Source organism: Gymnodraco acuticeps, unplaced genomic scaffold (assembly GCF_902827175.1).
Source record: "Gymnodraco acuticeps unplaced genomic scaffold, fGymAcu1.1, whole genome shotgun sequence".
Lineage (NCBI taxonomy): Eukaryota > Metazoa > Chordata > Actinopteri > Perciformes > Bathydraconidae > Gymnodraco > Gymnodraco acuticeps.
In genome coordinates, this window is record NW_022989867.1 from 2,322,944 (window position 1) to 2,348,389 (window position 25,446).

The 25,446-nt window shown below is 42.3% G+C and overlaps 1 protein-coding gene across 1 annotated transcript in view; it reads left to right on the forward strand.

Annotated features, from left to right (window-relative positions):
* tead1a (TEA domain family member 1a) overlaps nucleotides 1-25,446 on the forward strand; it is a 57,988-nt gene that overhangs the window by 8,125 nt on the left and 24,417 nt on the right. Inside the window, 3 exon segments of the mRNA XM_034196597.1 lie at nucleotides 7,283-7,765; nucleotides 20,232-20,296; nucleotides 22,444-22,506. Of these exon segments, the coding sequence (XP_034052488.1) occupies nucleotides 7,561-7,765; nucleotides 20,232-20,296; nucleotides 22,444-22,506 (333 nt within the window). The 5' untranslated portion in view covers nucleotides 7,283-7,560.

Sequence of the window (25,446 nt, forward strand, 5' to 3'; positions counted from 1 at the left end):
GCAACCATGCAGTGTCCATTTACTAGGTCTCAAACATAAATGCACACAGACATAAACACACACGTTTGGTTTCTGTCCCGGCACAATGCTCCTGAGTTCACACTTATTAAATGGTGTTGGTATTGCTGTAGCCTCCCCAGGCCTCTTTTTCTACCGGTGGAGGATATTGTCTTCCGTGTGTGACAGTGACCCCCACCCCACCCCCCTCCACGAAGAGGCCACATAATAGCTCGCTGTGACTCAGCAAAAACTGGTGGAAGAAGACAAACAGTAAAAGGATGGAGAACAGAGAGTAGGGCTGCTAGCTAAACCTTTTACCATCACATTTCCAGGAGGAAATAAGCACTTCACTGTATCAGTGAAATCTGCGACCAATTACTGTGTGTGCATAAATGGTAATACTTCTGTGAAAGGAGATGGTGAAATAATGAGGATTGCATGCTGTGAACCACTGCCTCTTCACCACTCATAAAGCAAGTCTCTTTCCCCCTTTCTCTGTCTTTCTCAAGTGTGTACTAGCGCCGAGGAAGAATGAAAGGGGCTTTTCTGGTTTGGTTTCACTGATGCTGCTTTTTCATTTCGCCCGATGAATATCTGTCTTTGTTTTTAAACATGAAATCGGGTTAGAAATAATCAAACCAACTCTTTCATTGAGGTGATCATTTTTCCAGGGCTTGTACCAAATGAATTTATCAGTAATGGATTAATTGAAATCGTGACCATGATCTTTAAAGACTGAATGCAGAGTTGTGCGTCAGCGCCAAGACAAAATCACGACTAATGGAGGACAGAACTGATTAAAGTCGGCAGAAGAAAGGGAGGCACAAGAGATTGGTTTGGAAATTATTTGTGACTCAGAAGGTAGAATGGTCGTCCACATAACGGAAGGTTAGTAGAAGGTTCTTCGACTCCTCCAGTCCACATGTAGTTCTAAGTATCCTATGGCAAGAGAATAAACCCCAAATGCAATTCAACACAAAACTATTTTGAGTCTTATTGGTATTGTCACATGGTTTGATGGTTGTGTAGCCTTGTGAGAAAGAATGTCTCTGATTCAACTTGTTGACCCCTGTAGACATCTTGGCATGAGCAATTCTTACAATAGTCCCGTGTGAGGTCGGCATTGAGAATAAAAGCCACAATCGATAAGGTCATGAACACTTGTCCTCGTCTGACCTCATGTGCAGTTCGCCCTTCATGACCCCACTGAAAGATGGTCTTGAAAGTTGTACAGGAGTGAGTCCTAGAGTTAGCTGTTAACAACTCCTGGTGCCTTTGTCTCAAATTCAACCTTTTTTGAACTTGTTTTTGTTCAGATGCCTGAAATAAGGTCTGTGGTTAACACAATATTAAGATATATTCACGGTAGGTTCTACGACATCAAATATGTCAGTAAATACCCCACTCATCAATGTCCGAAGCGTCTAGTTTTCTTAAAAACAGTGGTTGCTCACAAGTGGCCTAATGAGACAACTAAACATCATCACACCGAACATAAGCCGCCTTAAGCTTAGCAGTGTTAATGCGCAGCCATGCAACCATGATGTACTTCGTTGAGGATCCAGCGGTAGCTTTTTACTTCTGCAATTGTAGTTCTGCCTCAAATATCATTAAAGCGTGTTGACTTTATTTGAACCCTACTATACTTTCCTTAATAATTGTGAGTTTTATCGGCCAATAATAACATTTATGTCATAACCCATAACACAAACAACAATCTTGAGTCAGATAAGTTACATTTAGGTTGTTTATTTAAAGAATTGACACCACAATATACATTAAACAGAACAATTTTGAGTATAAAAATAGAATTATGCAATCTAGACAATACTACAATTATTCATTGCATTTTTAAGATGAAAATAGTTTAAAAACTGCACTTAAGTTACCCAACTAACCTCTTTTACAGTCTGAATAACCCCATTCATAACTGTACAGTAATGCTTTAAAGCTCTTACGCTAGCAGGAACCCTTTTGAATTATTCCAAGCGAAGTTACCATTGTGGAGCTCAAGGACAGAGATTTTCTGAATCTGAAATCATAAACTTAAATACACTCTGACTCTTTGAATAACATGAGGTGCAAATGATGTGTCCACTGTGGAGGCTGTTAAGATAAATGATCTGCCCTGAATCTGTTAAAAAAAAACGAGTGATGGGCCTGGATAGTCCTTGATGACAAATCAATAACTTAAACTTAAAACTGGCTCATAAAAGCAAAAGCATAAAATATCACCTCTGAATAATTATATTTAGGGCGTAAGGGACCATTAAAACATGGCAGAACATTATAAAGTGGAACAATGTTTGCTTTGAGGATTATGAGAAAATCCTGTTGTATACAGTGTGTGTGTGTGGTGTGTGTGTGTGTGTGTGTGTATGTGTATGTGTGTGTGTGTGTGTGTGTGTGTGTGTGTGTGTGTGTGTGTGTGCGTGTGTGCGCACGTGCGTGCACACGTTGGAAGCAGTTAAAACAGATGCCGTTCAGTGTTCCAATAGAAGAATGAGTGAAAGGAACTGACTAGCCTGTGATAACACATTCAAGTTGTCTACCAACAGGACCCCCTGCTGACACACACACACACACACACACACACACACACACACACACACACACACACACACACACACACACACACACACACACATACACACACACACATACACAAACACCTAAGACCCTCTTGTAATGCAGGCACATCTCTTGCATTACATTTCATTACAACCTCGCTGGTAATACGGAGGCTCAGAGCCATGCACATTGCACACATACATCGAGTTGGCATGTGGTGGAAGCCAGTAAGTGAAAAGAGGAAGAAAGGCGACACAGAGGGAGAGCATGAGAGTCCAAGGCAGCTGCAGGGCTGTGGCTGGGCGCCCTGTGTGTGTTCTCCTGAGGGCTGGGACTGACACCATGGAGCCTGCTGTCCTGGCTGCAGTGGCCCGGGCTTGCCTGGTGACAGGGACACAGAGGAGGGGCAGCAAGGGGGCACAGGAGTCGCCCAGTCACAGTTGATTGTTGTGTGACTAATGTCTCTCTCCAGCCTCCATCTGCTGCTGGGCCCCTCTCATGCTCGAATCTCCTGAGCCTCAGTAGGGATTCTACTGTTAACCTGAACCCGTCTCCTCTTCTTATCTCTTCTTTTCTCTAAAACCTACTGATTTCTGATTCCTCTCATTAAAAGCATCTTTAATGTCATTACAGATACATTCTTAAACAGTATTTGTTGGATTTGTCTGTTAACTATAAAGCCTTCCCTTCTCTTCCCTTTCTCTTGTATCGTAATGTTACGTGTCTTCTTGTCTCTTGTCTAATACCTACTGATCCCTGATTTTCACAATCATAAGCATCTTCAAAGTCATTACAGATACATACATTATTAATTAGTATTTCTTAGATGTGTCTCTTCTCCATGAAGCCTTCTCCTGTTTCTGTTTTATTCTAATACCTTCTGATCCCTGATTTCTTTTCAGTTTTTACCTCACTCTCACTGCTCTTACATTTTGTCCATAGTTGATAGAGACCAAAACCTGAGCTAAAAGATAAAGCTTTGAACCGACAAGAGGCTCCAGTTTCTTTTTTAATATGATCTCAGCTCTCTGGTTGATAAGCTGCATTGTTGAGAATGTACCTAACTAAATAATTTGTAAACCTCACATAAAAGCAGCCTTAGGCCCCAGCCACACGAGGACGATAACGGTCATATCCGCTACAGTTCTCTTTCATATAGACGGTAGACATGGAAATGCATACGATAACAATAACAATAACGGGTCCCAAGGTGGGTAGATCTGCGAACGAAACGCTCTGGGGGGGCAAACGGCTCCGTGATTACGCCTATACGATAATTTTCTGATAACGTTGAAGCAATAGCCTTAACGGTCCCCTCGTCCCTTGGAAGAGAGGTGGGTGTTTTTCATCTGCTGGTGGACTACCGGAGAGAATTACAGCAGCAGGAGCATACACTTGCCTCGAGGAGGGAGAAAAAGAGCCAGAGCGTCCACAGCGGAGAATAAACAGAAGGGCAACCATGGCAACCATGAAGTCTTCTTCACTGCTTTTGTGGTAGGAGTACAGCGCCACTTACAGGCTCGGCATATGCACTACAGCGTCTCTAGCGCTTTTGAGAGGTCTCGTGTGAACGGACACGTTTCTGGTGCCTATTGCGTGTGGACGGAAGACTTTTTTGATATAGATTTCGGTCCGTTTGCGTTATCGTCCTTGTGTGGCTCCAGCTAAACTACAATGGGATTTATAATAACATTTGCATTGTGCCTTGCTGGTGGTTAGCACTGTTGCCTCACAAACAAAATATTCAGCAGTCCTTTTTCGTGGTTTTTCTCTGGGGTTCCACCAAAGTCCTAAAACATGCATGCTAGGTTAATAAGGTTAATTGGTCAATCTTAATTGCTGTTAGGTGTGACATTGACTGTCGATATGGCCTTGTTCAGACCTGGTATTAAGATGCTTCTTTTGTGACCTAATCACAAATAGACAGCTCTAGGTACAGATGTGAATGCAGACAAGTGACATTGAGACACGATTGTTCAGTCAAAATGTCAGGTGGTCACTTTGTGTAGGCATGTGTCTCAACTGACATGTCTCGTCAAAGTTGTGAGTTTTTTTTTTAGGAATTCATCAAAAGTAGTGTGATTGTTCAGTTCTACTTTTGTGCTTAAAGTAATATTTTGTTGTTGTTGTGAAGATTACTTTTTAGTGATTCATGGACAATAACTGGCACAACAAACCATTATGACCCTTAAGCACATGAAGTCTCAGTTGTATTTTATTTGCAGGGACAATGTTACCAAATTGATGATATGATTAATTAAATAATATTTGGAGCATTTTTTGGCGTTGAATCTGAAAACATACCACCGACTTCCCTTAAGCTTTTGTTGCCGACTCCTTAACATGACATTGCTTATTTACATGTCAAGCAGACATGTGGCATAATTAGCACTGACGTGGAGGCATGTTTTTGTCTATCAAATGAACATAACTTCAATAATGGCTTCTTTTAGTTCTGTTTTGGTCTTCTCCATATCTGAGGAAATTCTGCCTCTGCTTCATTCTGGACTACATTATCAGCTTGTCTCAAACTTTGTCTAACAGGTGCTGGCCAGGTAGTTTAATGTGTGTTTATCAGAGCGTTCTTGCTGAAACACTTTCCATTTGCTAGACAAATGGAAGTAGTTTATTAGTTTAGACTTTGGTGAAATGTTGATTGACGAGAACATGCTAAGAATTCTAATAGGATTAGACTGCAGAAGTGGTTTGAAAAGTTTCTACTGATGTTTCGATCCTTTATATCCGCCATTAAAACGTGTCATCAGTGGAGTTATGGTGAGTTAGGATGATCACAGCCTCTGTTACTTTTGAAAAGGGATACTTAACTTTTGCGCACACACTGTCACACTCTCTCTGTGAAGAGGAAACAAATCTTGTTTCTGCTGGTGCTCAACCATAGGTTGAATGAATGAGTCTTTTGAATGGAAAACTGTTGGGGGAGGGCAGGAGGGAAGAGGGGAAGAAAGCAAGGGTAGGAAGTTGGAGTGGAAACGGAAATGAGGGTGAATAGAATAAGCATGAAGAGAGAACCAGAGGACAAACTCAAGCAAATCCAGCAGATCTCATTCATTACACATGGCTGCGAGTCAAGCCAAAGGAAGTTTTATTGCGGCATCGCAACATTTTGCCCCAGGTGTGATAAAACATTGAACTGGTCTCAAGTTTATTAAAATGTGTCCAAAAGGTTGCCCGCTGATTTACAGGCTTAAGTTGCATGTGTGTGTGCTGTCAAATGTAATTGTGCTAAAATAAGCCAGGCACACACACATGGACTGAAACACACTTCGGGCTTCTGCAGGCTGTGGCAAGTGACAGTGTATGGGAAGTGTGAACAGTAAAAGACCAGACAAAATGACATGTGTTCGCCCAAGGAGCTGGCACCAAAATTGTGTGTGTGTGCATATGTTGGTGTGTGATTATGTTGTGTACTTCGCCAAGCCTGCTGTTTACTGATGGGGATTTTAGAAGAATTGTAGGCCGCTGGCAAGCCCCTTCAGTTTTATTTTTTTCCATCCCTGAATCTGCTAGTAGCTGTGTGTCGTACTGGTCTATCTGTCTGTCCACTTGCTCCACTTATGTGCATGTGGATTTAATGTTGGACTACCACAGCGTTTTAACAAAATAGGCAATTTCCTACATGAAAAGAAGCAATAATGTTCCCCTAGCAGCTTGGATGCAGGACTACAATATGTTCAGAACTTCAAGCTGCACTGCTCCTGTTAAAAACACAGACTTAATATCAGCGTGAATCTGGGTTCCAGAGCTCCATAGACCAACCTATATTCTTTCGATTTGCCCTTTTTCTGAAATGATGGGTTTTAGCGATCATAAGTTTGAATGGGTAGGGGAAAATCACAACTTAAAAGTGGAATCCTGAACAGCAATGAGCAGCACTCCGTACAGAGAAATCAATCAACATTAGATCTGTTCCTTAGGGCAGCGGTTCCCAACCTGTGGGCCGCGGCCCCCTAGTGGTCCGCAAACGCATTGCAAGTGGGGCGCCAAATAATTTGCAATGTGTGGAAACATTTCATTATTAAGATTATTTTTTTATTTGAACCTCTTTTCCTTTCTCTTTCTTGATCCTCCTAAACAACGGTCATTACAGTGGTCTGTATTACTGAATTAACAACGTGTCACATGTTCTGAATTGACCAATCAGAACTTTATTTAGCCTCCGTATTGTTAATGGTTGAATGTGGGCCACAAACATCTTTTAGATTCTTAAGTGGACCCTGAGTTGAAAAAGGTTGGGAACCGCTGCCTTAGGGCATTGAAGGACATTACCTTCAAACTGAAAACTCTTGCTGTTAGGTAGACCTGATGAAAATATAGATTTGGTTAAAATATATGCTATATTTGTGGCTGAAAACTCAAACCATTTGAAATTCAAAACAAGGCGTTAGCATGTAGCTTAGCCATGGGAGAAATTTCGCTTTGACATATTTTACGGCTAAAGAATCATACCCAAAAACACACATCATTTAGTTGCTGGAACTATTTAGCATCTAGCTAATATAGGAGTGACAAATGTAAAGTTGCCTTTTAGAAATGTACAATATTTAAATTTTGAAGGGGAAGAAAGGAGTATCACATGCAAAAAGTAAACGCAGGATGTTGCGGTAATGTGGAATGTGCTAACCTCTCTGCTACGGACATATACTTCTTGTAGCTCACCCGATATTTTTTGATTCTGTTTTTTTTCATTTAGGGTTCCTGCTTTCTGAAGAGGGATTTGGACCAGCTTGCTGAGTTGTCTCCCCTGTACCAGACACTTTTGATACTATTATTGGTAGTCACAAATTGGGATTACCGTTCTCGAATCAGCAGCTAGCATTAGCATTCTGTCCCTAGTTGTTCGTAGCTGGCTGTCTCCGCTTGGAGGTAATTATTGCCATTAGCAATAACGTCAGCGCTAGGTTACTATTATCACCTTACCAATAGCATTAGCGCTGAGTATACGTCAGCTGGTTAGCATTAGCTGCCAATATGGATCGCAGTAGCTGGAGCGGCAGTGAGAGTCCGGGGGAGGACATGGAAAGACTAAGTGACTCTGGAGGGGATAAAACAATGGATGGGGACCCTGAGGGGGTCTGGAGCCCCGATATCGAGCAGAGCTTTCAGGAGGCCCTGGCAATCTACCCGCCCTGTGGACGGAGGAAGATTATACTGTCGGATGAAGGAAAGATGTATGGTATGTAATGGGAAATGGGTAGACTTTGGGTGTAAGCTGCTGTGGATAACTGAAATATAATTTATTTTTGTGCTACCAGAAAATAGAGGGAAAGGCCATGATGGCAACTTCATTTTTCAAATGTTGTACAACTAAATGCAAAATGCCCATGCTCGATATTTGATACATTTCCTTTTGAAAAACTTCAACAATTAATTAGTTTGCAAAATTGATGTTGATTAAGTTCTATAGATCCATAAATCAACTAAAGGACTGGCTGTTTCAGATAAATGTGATGTGCTTATGTGTTTATACATCCCTGGTTGCTAATCTTCCATACAGAACAACAACAGTTATGGAATAAAGAGAATATTTTAACAATGTGTGGATATTTTCAAAAAAACTTCACAGTTTTGTCGTAGCATGTGACATCTATGAACAGTGTTATGAACTCATGAAGAGATTGGGCGAGCTGTTGGTGGGGGTGTGTAATCTGTGTGTGAGCGCTGTCTCACAGGGTCTCTGGTGTCATAAACACAGGATAGAAAGAAAAACTGTAAAGGAGCGGAAAAAGAGGCGTGCTATAGGTGCATCGTCTGTATGTGTGCGCGTCTAAGAATAAGTGTGAGCGTAGGAAAAGATGTGTGTGTGCACTTGTGAGTGTGTGTGTGTGTGTGTGTGTGGACTAATAGAGTGATGAACAGATGGTCCTCTGGCTGCCACCAGCTGCGCCTCCCTCTCTCTTTCACTGCCGTTTCTCCCTCTCTCCCTCCATCTGTATGCAGAGTGCACTTTAGTGATTTCTTTATGATTCTACTTGAACTTTAGACTACTAAGTAATCTGAGATATTTTATACTTTTCCCCCTATGTGGACACTTGTAGAGCATTTCCCATTCAGCCCAAGTTGCATTATTACATTTGGAAAATAAATCCACCCAAAAATATCAGCCAACTTAACTTTAAGCGCACTGTTTAGATTTTACAGCCTGTAACTTCACTGTTTTGGTTTACTCGCCACACTCATCATTTTCTTTGAAGCTTTGGTTGCCGAAAAAGAACAAAAAAGAATCCACTGTAGACCACAATTCAAGAAATAAACAGCTGAGATAAAGTAAAACATTCACAAATTAGGGCCTTGTATGTAAAAATCTGGAGACATTAAATTGATTCAAGGTTTACGAAGCGTTACTGCGATGTATTGTGATTTTTAATCTAATTATGTTATGCGATTGACTAAAATTAAATTAAATGATCTTCAACTAGTAGAACAGTCCTGTTAAAAAAATCCCACCATGATAAATTAAGCATATTTTTTCAATGATAATGTATTTAATGTTTAATTAATGGTTACTTATATCGCTTATCATATCGTAATTTTAGTCAAAAATAATAGCAAACCATTTATTTGTCATGTCATCCATCTATTTGGATCCACTATATTTGTTCACCTTGTTGACTTTGTGTCTAAATTGTTGACACGGTTATCACTGTAGCCTAAGTGAGTTAGACAGTTTCTGTTTCCAGAGGCAGAGGGAAAGGAGATGATGAGCAGCGTTTGGCACAGAGACCAGGGGGTTCAACTGTTATTAGAACATCTGTGCTAACCAGAATTATGAGACAGTGTCTTGCTTGTTCTTATTTTGGCTCATGATGCACACAGAATAATTCAGGCTCACATTTGTGTTCATGCATGTTGTTTTATTTGACTTTGGAGAAATATGGAGGCCTTAATGAGTTTCCCTAGTTACAAAAATGTGCCTAACCTTGGGGGTCACTTTAAAACATAGTAGCAATGTGTTGACCTGTCGAGAAAAACCTAGTGGTATTCATCATTGTTCTGTGTTTTTTAGAACATTTTGTGAAGAGTAAAATGAGTGGCAGGTGAGTATTTCTTCTGAAAAGAAAGACTTAATATCTGGTAGGGGACCTATTTAGGTCTTAGAATACCCTGCAGGGAAATGGGCTGAAATAGAAAAGAAGAAGGCAGTGAGAGAAAATAAGAGAAGGGTTGGGAAATCATGAATGGATGTGTATAAATGGGAGAGTGAATACAAAGGTGAATAATAGTGCTTTTATCTTGGCAAAGGTACAGTAAATGGACAGTGGCTTTGTACCCTACAGACACATAATATGGATCTACTGGATGGAAGTGATATAATTAATTTGTATCGAATCTTCTCTCTCTCTTTAGCCATTGATCAGGGAAATGTTCAAAACACATGTATTTAAGAGGGTACTATAAATGGCAATGTGGGAAGTGTAGTCTGCAGCAGTGAAACATGATATATAGCCTATATCTCACAAACAACTTACAGCTACATTTAAATATTGTATACAGTGTTGTATACAATATACAGAAACGTGACTATATTCTTTTTCATTTAAAACCAAATTGTATGCTGTCCCAATCCAGACACTTCCCTTAGTACACTGCCTCTCGTACACTGGTAAGACATGCGCAGTGTGTGCATTTAGAACAGGTAGTGTTGTGGTCTGCCCTCACCGGAAGTGACAATCACCTATCAGCTAGCTAGCTAATGGTGGATTCTTTTCAACACCAGTATAGTGGTACACTTATCAAATACTGAAAAAAACATTACCGCTGTTAGTTAGCTAGCTAGATAACAGCAGTTTTTTTAACTAGCTAGCTAACAACTCACAGGAAGTGACAATTGCCAACTAGCTAACTTGCTAATGGTGGCTTCTTTTTGATACCAGTACAGTGGTACATTTATTAAATACAGAAAAAAACATTTATATATTTTTGTTTTTATAGTGCTGTGTTCACTGCAGCAGCCACAATGGCGCATAACTTCCGTTACTTAGCCAAGTTTGAGATTGTTGAGTGTGAGAATTGTCCTGCGTTACGGACTCAAACTTTTGACAAACTTTTGAACTTATTGTGCATTTAGCTATATTTCGCATTAAAATGCAGTAATGCACTAACAATAGCTTTATTAGGGCTAAAACAGTTGCCTATATAGACTACAGATCCAGCACAAATAGCTTTCATTTGATAGATTTAGTTAGTCGTATTAAGTCCAACAAGTGCAGTGCCTCTGCAAAACCTGGCAGTTCGGAATAGGCCTCAGCCTGTGGTATGACAATGAATTTTTCTCCCAAAGTACTTATTCTCAAACTCGGAACTGTGCCTCCTTTGGTCCTGAATAATATGTTACGATGCAAACCCAGGTCACTGCTAATCAAAACACCTGTCAAACATGGCCTTCTTTTGGAAAATAAACACACCAAGTCCAACGAATTGCGGTATCAAACACCACATTTATAAAGTAAAACTTACCAGGATCAGTGATTCTTTGCAACACCGTATCATCCATGAGTGTTGTGTCTAGTTATTCAACATTTCTGTTTCATGCTGTATTGTTTTTCGATTACTAGTTTCGTTCTTCAAGCTCCTTTTGATTTTCTGTCAAGGACCACAGCCGTGTTTTAGACTAGCAAATTGCTGGTGCCAATCTGAAACAAGCTTTTCATTTGTTTCTTTGGCTGTCAAAACAGGAAGAACTGTAATAACTCAGTGGCATCGTACCAGCCCTCAAACTGCCTAGTTGAAAAGGTTGTAACATTGTAAACTACTTAAGTAAGGCTTTTTTTGGATTTACTTGTAAAGAGACCAAATTCAAAGTCCAAAAGGATGTATGATAATGCAGAGATTTTCAGATTCTCACAGATAGCATTGATTACTAAGTTGTGCATTTCTAAGTGAAAAACCAGTTGATATTGTTTTTCTAGTGGGGTGTTTCACTTTATCAGAATTTGGCAATATTACATTACATTACATTGCATTTAGCTGACGCTTTTATCCAAAGCGACTTACAATAAGTGTGTTCGACCAACAAAATACAAACTTGAAGAAAACAGAATCATATAAGTACATCAGGTTTCATAGAGCCAAACATTTCAAGTGCTACTCAACTGGCTTTAGATAAGCCAGTCCTTTATTAGTATAAAAGTGCTTCGTTAATAGTTCTATCGCTCGAAGTGGAGTCGAAAGAGATGAGTTTTCAGTTTGCGCCGGAAGATGTGCAAGCTATCTGCCGTCCTGATGTCAATGGGGAGCTCATTCCACCATCCTGGAGCCAGGACAGCAAACCCACGTGTTTTCGCCGATGGGAACTTGGGTCCCCCTCGCAGCGAGGGTGCAGCGAGTCGTTTGGCTGATGCAGAGCGTAGTGCACGCGCTGGGGTGTACGGTTTAACCATGTCCTGGATGTACGAAGGGCCAGATCCATTCGCAGCATGGTAAGCAAGTACCAGTGTCTTGAAGTGGATTCTAGCAGTTACCGGAAGCCAGTGAAGGGAGCGGAGGATCGGAGTGGTGTGGGAACATTTAGGAAGGTTGAAGACCAGACGAGCCGCCGCATTCTGGATGAGCTGCAGAGCTCGGATGGCACATGCAGGTAGACCAGCTAGGAGGGAGTTGCAGTAGTCTAGGCGTGAGATGACGAGAGCCTGGATCAGAACCTGAGTCGCTTTCTGTGTCAGCTGGGGACGTATCTTCCTAATGTTGTGAAGCGTGTATCTGCAGCAACGGGTTGTAGCAGCGATGTTTCCAGTGAAGGACAGATTGTTATCTAGGGTCACACCCAGATTCCTTACAGTCTGAGTCGGGGAAACAACTGAGGTGCCGATGTTGATTGTTAGGTCAAGAGTGGGACAATCTTTTCCCGGAAGGAAGAGCAGCTCAGTCTTGTCAAGGTTGAGCTGTGATGAGCAGACATCCACTGAGAGATGTCAGCTAGACAAGCAGAGATGCGTGCGACGACCTGGGTCTCTGAGCGGGGAAAGGACAGAATTAATTGGGTGTCATCAGCGTAGCAGTGGTATGAAAAACCATGCGGGCTAATGACTGATCCGAGCGAGTTTGTGTACAGGGAGAAGAGGAGGGGACCAAGAACAGAGCCCTGAGGGACCCCCTGTAGTTAATTGACAAGGGTCGGACTCAGACCCTCTCCAAGTCACCCTGTAGGTACGGTCTTTCAGGTATGAGGTGAGGAGGGAAAGTGCAGAGCCTGAAACTCCAAGTTTTTGGAGAGTGCGAAGGAGGATCTAATGATTCACCGTGTCGAATGCAGCAGACAGGTCCAACAGGATGATGACAGAGGAGATGGATGCAGTTTTGGCAGTGTGCAGTTCCTCCGTGACAGCAATGAGAGCAGTTTCTGTGGAGTGACCTGCCTTGAAACCAGACTGGTGCGGATCCAGAAGGTTGTTCTGATTGAGATAACAGGAGAGTTGTTTAAAGACAGCACGTTCAAGTGATTTAGACAGGAACGGGAGGAGAGAGACAGGCCTGTAGTTTATAACATCAGACGGGTTGAGAGTGGGTTTCTTTAGGAGAGGGTTTACTCTTGCCTCCTTGAGACTGTTTGGAAAGTGACCAGAAGTTAGAGAAGTGTTGATGAAATGGGTGAGAAATGGTAGAATATCAGGAGCGATAGTCTGAAGGAGGTTTGAAGGGATAGGGTCCAGAGGACAGGTGGTAGGGCGGGCAGAGGTAATGAGGGTAAGAACCTCACTTGGAGAGAGAGGGGAAAAGGAGGTTAGTGTGTTGGTGGAAGGAGGGTCTGGTGACCCAGCGGTGAGTAAAGCTGAGTCAGAAATAGAAGAGCGAATATCATCAACCTTCTTTTCAAAGTGGGTAACAAAGTCGCTTGACAGAAGTGAGGAGGGGGGAGGGGCTTTTGGAGGGTCCAAGAGGGTGGAGAAGATGGAAAATAGTTTTTTAGGATTGGAATAGGAAGATTGGATCTTATCTTGAAAGAAAGTGCTTTTTGCCTGAGATATCGAAGCAGAGAAAGAGGAGAGGAGAGCTTGATAGGTTAGGAGGTCGTCACGGTGTTTGGATTTCCACCGTTTCCGCTCTGCTGCCCTAAGGACGGTTCTATTAGCACGCAGTGCATCATTTAGTCAGGGAGCAGGAGGGGACTGACGAGCCTGCCGAGATGTGAGAGGACAGAGAGAGTCCAGAGTGGATGAGAGAGTAGAGAGGAGAGTTTCTGCAGCAGAGTTTGGAGGCAGGAGTTGGAACGAGTCAGAGGAAGGGAGGGCTGAGAGCACCGATGAGGCAAAGGTAGAGGGGGAGAGGGAGCGAAGGTTACGGCGGACAAGTGCAGGATGAGAAGAGATTAGTTTGTTATGTTTGGAAAGGGGTAGAGAGAATGAAATGAAGAAGTGATCGGATGTGTGGAGCAGGTTTACAGAGAGGTTAGAAGTAGCGCAGTTCCTTGAGAATATGAGATCAAGGACATTGCCAGCTTTATGAGTTGGTGGGGACGGAGACAGTGAGAAAGCAAAGGCGGTTAACAGAGATGTTAGTTCGTCTATCTTCCCTGTCTGGAGGTTGAAGTCTCCGAGAAGTACAGCGGGAGGGCCAGTTTCAGGGATGTGTGAGAGGAGATTATCTAAATCCTCCAAGAAGTCCCCCAAGGCGCCTGGTGGACGGTAGAGAACAACAATGATTAACTGTATAGGATGGGTTACTGTGACGGCATGGAATTCAAAGGTGGAAGGAGTGAAGTTAGGTAGTTTGAAGAGGGAAAAGCTCCATTTGGGAGAGAGCAGGAGACCAGTGCCACCTCCTCTGCCAGTTGGTCTGGGTGTATGGGAGAAGGAATATGCAGTGGAGAGAGCTGCTGGGGTGGATGTGTTGGATGGAGTAATCCAGGTCTCAGACCCCGGCCACACGAGGACGAAAACGGCTAAACGCATAGGATTAACGCAAACGCAATCGCAAACAAGCTTCCGTCCACACGCAATAGTTATCCGGATAGTGTCTGCCCACACGAGACCGCTCCGTTTAGCTCCAACCGCTGGAGAAGCTGCAGTACATATGCAGGAGCCTGTACGTGGCGCTGTAACTTCCTCCACAAAAGCAGCGGAGAAGCATGGTTGTCATGGTTGCCCTTCTGTTTATTCTCCGCGGTGGGGCCGAGGGAACCGGGCAGAGTTTTTCGCCAGTCAACGTGTATTAAAGTTTAAATCTTCCGACAAAATTATAAAAGTGCCGGTCAAAGGTCTTCTTTGTTATTTATTGAGCTTTAAAACAAATAAATAATGACTCTATATAATATAATAATAGAAATACACGGAGCCTCTCTTTTTCCTCCCTCTCTTCGGACAGCGCCAGTGTCTGTTTCATGCAGCAGCTGATCCAGTAATGAGTGACCCGGCCGACAGTAAAAATAAACATATTTATAACTAGTTTAGGTAGTTTGAGAGGTGTCTCCGTCCTGTCAGATTAGACTTTACTCGCGTTTATGTCCATATCGAGAGAAAGATAAATAATCTGAATTCAGTGTGCAGTTTACTTTGACGCGGGGGGTGAGCAGCAGAGGTGGGGAGAGGCGGGGCTATTGCGCAATCATTATCAGAAAATGATCGCTGAAGCTGCAGTACATATCCACAAAAGCAGCGAGTAAGATCCCCCCCGGATGTGTAAGTCTGCTGTAGATGTTGCACAAAGAACTGTAGCATGGTTAGTAGCGTCCGGAGCACGATAGCAACTCTGCGATCCGCCATTTTTGTCGTTGTTGGTGGCGAAACACATCAGCAATGGCGCGGGGTATGCGCAAGCCCCCAGGAAGTGCGCCGGACTCAGATGAAAATATTCGTGCTGGCCAAACGGCGGTACTACACTTCCGTTTGGTTGCCAGGCCCGGAAACACTTTTTCCCATTGACTTACATGGGGAAAGAGTGGTCTGTAACTCGTTGGATAATTTTTTTTAAACTACATAAACTACCCAGTATGAACACTTGTATAGCCCTTATTAAAAACATTTGTTCCTCAAGTTGTAAAAATGTGCTAATAACGTTATTCTGAGAGTTATTTCCCTCTGCATTATGAACGCGCATCTAACCCACGGGACTGCGCCGCCCGGCACGTTCATGTTACGTGTCCCGACCAATCAGAGCACACTGTGCTCACAGGGAGGGTGGGGGCTGAAGCTATTGGAGCTACAACGAGCCGTTAAAGGCAGAGTGAAATTCAGTGAATACACGTAGTTTACAGAGATGCTGTATGAGAAACCAATGTGAGTTGCGTTTATCTTTACCCATGGATGCACAATAAGAACGGATCCATATCGTCTTACTGCCATCCCACGGAGCTGTAATAATGGATATATTGCACATGTTTGCTGTAATTCATTATCATACTACATGGGCTGTATGATTAAATCTTGTACCGTAAATGTTGTATTAAATAAAGTTAATATTACCGACATTATTAACGTCCCTGTAGCTTCGTATTGCACTAAGAAGCTTATTGCACTGTATATACATATATATATATATACAGTGCAATAATTATTTCATGCTAAATTAAGCTCTGTTGGATATCACTAGATCCTGTTACAGCGTAATATAAGTACATAACGATTGATGTGTACATTAGCATCATTACTAGCTAGCCGCTAGCTGCTGCCTCGTTCATATCAAATCCATGATAACAACAAACCATTACCATGCTGTCATGAACGCATGGTGCTGTTACGTTTACGCAAATTGACTGCTTGATGTGAACGAGCATTTTGGTTAAAGTTGCGCATGCTCTATGAGCGCACATACGGGTACTTCTCAGGCATGCTGGGTAATCTGTGACGTTTCACTCTCTCAAAAGGTGGGCCATTTTATCATCATGCGCTAATTAGCAGCTCTCATAGGAATGAATGAGGCCCCGCCTCCCACGCTGTATCCAGTTCTTATTATACATCCATGGGTACGCGGAGGTGAGCAGCAGAGGTGGGGAGAGGCGGGGCTATTGCGCAATCATTATCAGAAAATGATCGTATAGGGCGCACACACGGAGCTGTTTGACCCCCCAGAGCGTTGCGTATGCCGTTCTATCCACCTTGGGACCCGTTATCGTTTCCTCAGTCGTTTAGTGCCGTATGCGGTCGTCCTCGTGTGGCCGAATGGTCTATATGACACTAAACAGTAACGCAAACGGCCGTTTTCGTCCTCGTGTGGCCGGGGCATCAGTGAGAGCAAGGAAATCCAGAGACTGCAGGGAGGCGTAGCCAGAGATGAAGTCAGCCTTAGGAACAGCTGACTGGCAGTTCCACAGGCCACCTGAAACTAGATGTTGGATCTCAGTGGAGCATGTGGGATAGACGAGAGCAGGCCGGTTATATCGATTACGAGATACACGGGGCCAGTGATAATTGCGAGAAGACACATGAACAGGAATGGAGAAAATACACATGATTATAGCATGAGGGGCTAAACAACCAAATAAAATAAAACACCAGCGATACTTAGCTCAATCAAAGTAGGATTTGCCTCGTCTTTGCCTCCCTCGTGACTCCCGCAGGACTCTAATGTCTTTGCCAGTCTTTGACTCCCGCAGGACTCTAATGTCTTTGCCAGTCTTACTCCTGTAGGACTCTAATGTCTTAGCCTGTCTGACGCTGAAGCTGACGCTCCAGGAAAGGGCTTCCTAAAATGGACACCTGATTGCTGAGTTCTCACAGCTGTGGGGCAACGTCCTTTTAATTAGTTAACTCTGCAGCTGGTGGCCCTCAAAAGGAAATCTAGACTGGCTTCCTCCTGATGTGTTATTGTCTTTTAAGTCAATTACATTAAACCCTAAGTTATAAAGTTATGAGTTTAACCCTTAATACAGTTACACCTACTCAATAAAGCTCTTAGTATTCTACAAATGTTTAAATCAAAGTTAACCCTAGCAGTCAGTTAGTTCACTTTTAAGGTTTCAGTCAAATGACTTGTCCCAAGTTTCTGCCTGACAGATACTGTAGCGGTTTTGAGTTTTAAAAACACAATTCCAGTCAGATCAACTACAGAGCATTGATACAGAGTACACACACTGAAACAGAGAAGTCTAAAAACACAATGTTACTCACACAATTCTAGAAGTCTCCAGTAGCTTTCTTGTCAAAATCGAGTTGCACACACAATATCTATTAGACTTCACATTTAGTAGATTAGGTATTTTTGATTGTATCATATTATCACAAGTCTGCGTCTAGTTTTTTAATTTAAATTTTGATTAAAAACCTCAACCTAATGATCTAAAATGAGATGTGTTTTACAATTTGCGCTTCTCCCTCAATATCTGCTTGCACAGAGTGGCTTCAGCCAGGAGACAGAGACGGGGGTTGCTTCAGTTCGTCACGGTTAATGACCATCTGACTTTGGCCTTGAAGTCTTTCACTGGGCATGTAGAGAGAGAAAGAGAGAGGGAGAGAGGGAGAGGGAGGGAGCAGAAGGGAAGCCCATTCACTACGAGAGGGACAGAGGAGGGGAGAAAGGGAACAGCCAGAACCGAGGATGGCTAGATGGACTGTGTGTGTGTGTGTGTGTGTGTGTGTGTGTGTGTGTGTGTGTGTGTGTGTGTGTGTGTGTGTGTGTGTGTGTGTGTGTGTGTGGTGTGTGTGTGGTGTGTGTGTGTGTGTGTGTGTGTGTGTGTGTGTGTGTGTGTGTGTGTGTGTGTGTGTGTGTGTGTGTGTGTGTGTGTGTGTGTGTGTGTGTGTGGTGTGTGTGTGTGTGTGTGTGTGTGTGTGTGTGTGTGTGTGTGTGTGTGTGTGTGTGTGTGTGTGTGTGTGTGTGTGTGTGTGTGTGTGTGTGTGTGTGTGTGTGTGTGTGTGTGTGTGTGTGTGTGTGTTGGAGAGTTTTTGAGAAAGAGGGAGGGCGAGGGATGTGCGCCGCAGGGTTAGTGAAGGATGATAATTCACCGTTAAGCCTCCTAGAAAGACCAGCTGGCCCCTCTGGAGTCAGATGTCAGCCTTAGCAGCCAGGGCTGTTGGTGTGTGTGTGTGTGTGTGTGTGTGTGTGTGTGTGTGTGTGTGTGTTGGCACGCATACATGTATATACATGTATGTGTGTGTTTTGCGTGTGTGCTGTCGTCAGATGCAGCTATTGACCGCTAGAAGGAAAACACCTGCATGGGGAGCTGTAGATGTTATCAGTCTAAGCTCCCTATCTCAGTGAGAATAGGATTGGTCAGAACACACACCATGCACACACACACACACACCACAAATCAGATGCACACACGCACAAATACACATGCACACACACCATCTGCTAGTTAGTTAGGGCTATTGTTGTGAGCCATTTGGTTAGTGTGTAGAGAGGTTTGGCTTTGTGCTGATCTTGACCATCAGTTGGCCAGCTGGCCTGACTTTGGTTTTCCACTTGGTCGGAACAGAAAACACAACGGGAGGCAAACCAAACTGAGCCTCGGAGCTCCAAACAAGCATGTTAACAAATAAAATAACAAGTTAGGTACTTTCATACATTTTTTTAAGATTTCTTTTTGGGCCACTTGTGCTTTTATTGGAGAGACAGATACCCCTTTTTCCACTGAAATGAGTTCGGGTCCAGCTCTGTGCTGGGGCTAGTTTGATTTGCAGTTGGTACAGAAGTTGAACTAATCAGTATAAAAAGAAGACAACAGACAAACAGCTTATGCCAGACGAGTGTATAGTGCTGTTCAAAACGGCCAATGATAGGAAACGTTTGGTCTTTCAATGCATGGACTTGGTTTCTTCTTTTATAAGGTCACATTGTTCTGTTGTCTTACATAATACATTTAAATAAAACACATCTTGTTGATATTTATTTTCTCTTTTATTTCTTTTCGTGTTAGAATATTGAGAATTTTAAAGTCGCAGCCTGGTCACACTTTGGATGCCTCTTATGTACAACAATATTATCTAATAAGTGTTATAAACCAACACTCACACCCCCCCACACACACACACCCCACACACACACACACACACACACACACACACACACACACACACACACACACACACACACACACACACACACACACCTGTCTGCCACAGGTTATTTTCTCGATGTGGTTTTCTGCTCCTTCTCTCTCTCTGCCTCCTTTTCCCTCACTAATCTATACTAGCCAGGTCATGCTGAGTCTGCTGTGGTCCCTATTGAAAAGGTTGAATTATTCAGCATTGTAAGCATGTGTGTGTGTGTGTGTGTGTGTGTGTGTGTGTGTGTGTGTGTGTGTGTGTGTGTGTGTGTGTGTGTGTGTGCGTGTGTGCGTGTGTGTGTGAGAGTGTCTGTGTGTGTGCGCGTACACGTCTGCTTGGGTACAGCCTGCTGTTTCCTTTAATCAGGGGACGGCCGGTCTGCATGCATACCTGTATTGTTGGGTCATGTGTATTCAGGGTTTTGGCGTGTGTGTGTGTGTGTGGAGAGCTCAACAGGGGTGTCGGTGATTATAGAGCTACTATGGGAAACTGCACGTCAAAGGGTCGCCGGGTCAACAGTGCTAAATCAGGCACTACGTTGTCTTTCAGGGTCATATGATATCTGCTTGTGGTTGTTTGTGTGAAAGAAAGTTCAAACAGGGTGTGTGTGTGTGTGTGTGTGTGTGTGTGTGTGTGTGTGTGTGTGTGTGTGTGTGTGTGTGTGTGTGTGTGTGTGTGTTTGTTTTTTTGTCAATGTTTCACCAGTATGTTCTTTCCCTCCAGGTCGAAATGAGCTGATAGCCAGATACATCAAGCTCCGAACGGGCAAGACGCGGACGAGGAAACAGGTATGGGAGTCAACACTAAATCCATTCATGCTGTCGACTGTATGTGTCAGTATATCACATTATAACCAGTGACATGGTGCTGAATTGCCAAAATAAAACATGCATGGATAAAAAGTGAAACAGTGTCTTTCTATTGAGGAGCTGACGATATTTTACCCTTTATTTTCGTCATTTATTTATTCCCCTTTTGCACCAGATAAACAAATGAATATAATAAGATCAAATGTATTTCTTTCTTTCATTCAGCCTTTACACTCTAGCTCATTCACTCAAACACATTTATGAAACTGTCTTTAATAACACATTCTTTCAAAAGACAAATAATTATTTTTGTGAAAAATAACTTGCAAATAAGAACATTTTTAACATTCAGCGGTAGCATCAGACTTCTAAAATGTTGTCATTTTGATGGATATTGTTGTTAAATGTCCCTCCATAATCTATATTTACTTTTAATAAGATTTGAATAATATAAACAATAATAGCATTTCATTGCCAATTATTCTTTCAAATATTTTAAATAATTAATTTACAGAACCTGCTTTATTTTACATATTTATAAAGGCATGGAGAGTAAACATGGACAGAGACACAAACTGAGAGCGGATAGTTACGCAAAGGAATTGTCTCACTTTCTACAATTTACTACATACTTCTACATTCTAAGATATTCTTACATTTCCTTACAAACCAAAAGTGTTTCTGATTTCAAGAAACATGACGACTTGAACAATGATGACTTAGTGTACAAAAAAACGACAGTTCCCATTGAGTTTTATAAGCATGGTAAAAACAGTGAACAAAATATATCATTGTCAACCATGACATTGGATTAGATTTACTACATCGATCCCAATTTGGACAATGTTGTTTTCATGTACAATGCCCTGTTTACATGCAGTTAAATGTAAAATAAAATAGAAAATAAACAGTTAATATACATATATCAACAGTAATGCGTGTGAATGTTTCATTTTATAGATATATTAATGCAACGTAAGCAGCAATATAAGCACAGCAAATATGATTACATTACCTTCTAAGAAGAGGCACTTTCACGGAGTGGATCTGGAGCCTTAGCCAACAGCCACCATGCCCTGTTGACATTATGTTTTTATTTCTTTCTTTGGACTAGTTCATTCCTGGTCATGTGTAACTATAACAACAGATGTCATTTGGAGGGCCTCTGTGCGTTTCAATTGCATATTTCATTAAAAGAGTACATTTTACACTCTGATAAACATTTGTTTACAGTTTCTTGACCGACCATAAAGGGGAACGTCTGCATAGTGTAATATCTTAGTGTTGTGTTCCCAGGTGTCTTTTTGCTCTCAAAAGATGGGCACAGATTGGTCTATTCACTGTTGTCAGGGGAGTATGGTGTGTGTGTGTGTGTGTGTGTGTGTGTGTGTGTGTGTGTGTGTGTGTGTGTGTGTGTACCTTTCTAGCGTGGCAATAGTCCTTTCATAACCATGGCAACTCACTTTTTGGTCCTTCCTCCTCTCTTTTCTACCCTCCAACCCCCCTTTCCTTTTAACCTCTCCTCTGTCCTTTCCTCTCCTCTCCTCTGTCCTCTCCTCTCCTCTCCTCTGTCCTCTCCTCTCCTCTCCTCTCCTCTCCTCTCCTCTGTCCTCTCATCTCCTCTCCTCTCCTCTTTCCTCTCCTCTCCTCTCCTCTCCTCCTCCTCTCCTCTCCTCTGTCCTTTCCTCTCCTCTCCTCTCCTCTCCTCTCCTCTCCTCTCCTCTCCTCTCCTCTCCTCTCCTCTCCTCTCCTCTCCTCTCCTCTCCTCTCCTCTCCTCTCCTCCTCCTCTCTCCTCTCCTCTCCTCTCCTCTCCTCTCCTCTCCTCTTCTCTTCTCTCCTCTCCTCTCCTCTCCTCTCCTCTCCTCTCCTCTTCTCTTCTCTCCTCTCCTCTCCTCTCCTCTCCTCTCCTCTCCTCCTCTCCTCTCCTCTCCTCTCCTCTCCTCTCCTCTCCTCTCCTCCTCTCCTCTGTCCTTTCCTTTCCTGTCCTCTCCTCTCCTCTGTCCTCTCCTCTGTCCTCTCCTCTCCTCTCCTCTCCTCTCCTCTCCTCTCCTCTCCTCTCCTCTCCTCCTCTCCTCTCCTCTCCTCTCCTCTCCTCTCCTCTCCTCTCCTCTCCTCTCCTCTCCAGGTATCCAGTCACATCCAGGTTTTAGCCAGAAGAAAATCCAGGGAGTTTCAATCCAAACTAAAGGTAAGTGGGGAAGAAATGCTGTATCAGAAACCGAGCACTGATAAACAGGTGGTTGCTGGGAAATGCAGTTCAAAAACGCTGCATTAGTGTTTAAATGACAGAGAAATTAAAACATGTAAGCTTTCCTGGAGCGTATAGAGAAGAGAGGACTCATTATGAATCTGGATTCAGTGTGTGTCCCCTGCTTGTTAACATACTTGCTGTGGCTGGATGTTTGCTCTCACAGTGACTCCGGTATCCTAGGTATCTCATTAGGCCGTTAATGTTGTCTCCTCCTCCTCCTCCTCCTCCTCCTCCTCCTCCTCCTCCTCCTCCTCCTCCTCCTCCCATCCTCCTCCTCCTCCTCCTCCTCCTCCTCCTCCTCCTCCTCCTCCTCTTCCTGTCATTCTCCTATATCCATACATTCATTAATCTGTTCCTCTCCTCTTCCCTCCCCCCTTCCTCCTCCTTCCTTTCAGTCTATTAATCCCTCACCCCTTGTGTCTCCTCTTCCCTCTCTCCCTTCTTTCTTTTTCTTGCTCGCTGATGGTTGTAATTAACTTTGTGTAAAGTAACAAAGAAGCGCTTGTTTTCCGTAGAAAAGCAGTAAGAACTCCAAATGGAATCAAAATGAGAGCTGAATTGATGTTTGCGGTCAAAAAATAAACAAGAGATTAAAATGGGTTATTAAAATCAATATAATTCTAACTGAAGTGTTTACATAAATACGTTACGGTATAGAACATTTAAATTGGCAGCTAAAAAGTGCAATCCAGCAGAATACAAATGTATCTTTATACACTACTGTTTATTTACATTATATAACGAATGTATGAGCTAGCTTGTTGTTGTATTCAAAATACAACATTTGATCAAATAGGGATCACCTTGTTAAATGGGTTTGAAGTATGTTGGCTGATGTGAGGGATATGCTTATAGGCTCAGTGCTAATCACATATTTTTTAATTATAGATATATCATTATACTTGCAGCTAATTAATATTTCCACTACCAATCATCAGTAGATCTTTTATATAATCATTTCCCAGAGCAAGGGCTTGGATTTAAAATTGCTAGTTTTGTCCAACACATTGTCCAAATTTCATTTTTGACGATATAAAATGGAGAGAAATGTAATTCTTACCATTAAAGAGGCATCGTCAGGAAACATTTGGCAGTTTTGTTAAAAGATGACATTTCATGTTGTCAGCCAATCCAATGACACGACCAAAACCAACGATTAATTGATCCTAGCAACAGGTATTGTGAATATATCACTGAAATGTCGTATTTATCGGTCTTAGAGCTCCAATTTAATCCAAAAATGATTAGAAATATATCAATGAGCCACACAATGTAGTTTATTTTGACTGGTTCACACAAATACTGCCCCAAATACTAAATAGAGCATCAAAGTATATTCATCCACGTCTCAAAATACAAATGTTTTGGTTGAGAGCTGAGAGAAAAACGGAGAGAATTGCTAACACATTTTTGCTTTTGGTCTTTTTTGGCAATAGGGAAAATATAGACCAATAACACCAATCGTTTATTTTAGTATATAACTTACAAGATTGATAGAAATGGAATGCACTATACAGTGTATAATTACAGATGCTGTATACACTGATGGCTTGAACCTGATGTAAGAGCCTTCCCCGCTGTTAGATTTCCCATTAAAGCCAAAACACATGGGTTGGTGGTTTAAAAGAAATGAGTCCAGGTCAAAGATGTTATCAAACCCATATGCTTGCTGTATTTAATATGAAAATCCAGCATGATTCCCATCTCAGTACCTCCTATAATGTTATTACCTCCCCTAGGAAGAGAGATTTCTCTCAGTGCCAATTAACTTGAGTGAAGCTGCCAATTAGTGATTCTTCAGCTATTGTGGCGCCTCTAATTCCATTTCATTCAGCTGTTTTCTGCTCAGAGCTCCATGTTGCAAAGAGTTCAGATGTTGCAAAGAGGACACCAGTGTTACGTGCCAGTCAACCTGACCTGGACGATTTCAATTTAGTGGACAAATGTTCAATATTATCTTTGTTCATTATTAAGCTTGTAAATACTTGATAAAAAATGTTTTATAAAGAAAAACATCCTTCATGCATGTGACCTAGTTTTTATTTAAATCATACATTACCACAGTGGTCAGGGGTGAAGTGCTGTATGTACCGGAGTGCACCTATGCATGCACACGCACATTTGCGGCTCGTTTTGAAGGGTCTCCAGCCAGAAGAGGAAAGTCTGTTAACAGGTCTGCAGTGATCTATCAATGAGGCTGGGTGATTCTTACAGTATCTGCTGCCCACAGCTGCTTTTCACTACAAAAAGCTCCTCCACTCTGAGATGTGCAGAGCCAGCGTTCAGAGCGCAGTGCTGTTCATGCAATGCTTAGTTTCATAAATCTGATAAAAATGAAAGCAGGGTGCTACATTATAACAACACAGTACACACATCAAATGTTTTTACTTCATATTCTTTTGCTTTGGTGAAGGAGATGTCCGGTCACTAGGCCGGTAACCAGGGCCTATTGTAGCAACTTACCAAAGTGTGCAGTTCAACCGCTGTTGTAAACCTAAACTATGTGACCATGTTGAAGAAAACAAACAATTTTAGACAAAAAATATTGCCATGGAGATATATATTCAAACTTTTTCAGCAAATAATGTAATTATTTTCATTTGTATCGATATTACAGTCACTTCTGGGTGTTAAATCTTCATCTCATTGTGGAGATTTGTCTGCTCTGCTGCAAATGTAAAAGTTCTTGATACGCTGGGAACAGCTGCAACACTTCCTGAACAATAGGCAAGTGTACAACGACATCGAGTATACATCGACATCAACAATTATTTTTCATTTTTTATGCAACCCAAACATATTATTTTTCTGCAGAATATAAAGTCCTGGGTCGTCATTTCGGTGCGCTCCAGTGGCACAATGATAGCATTTTCACAT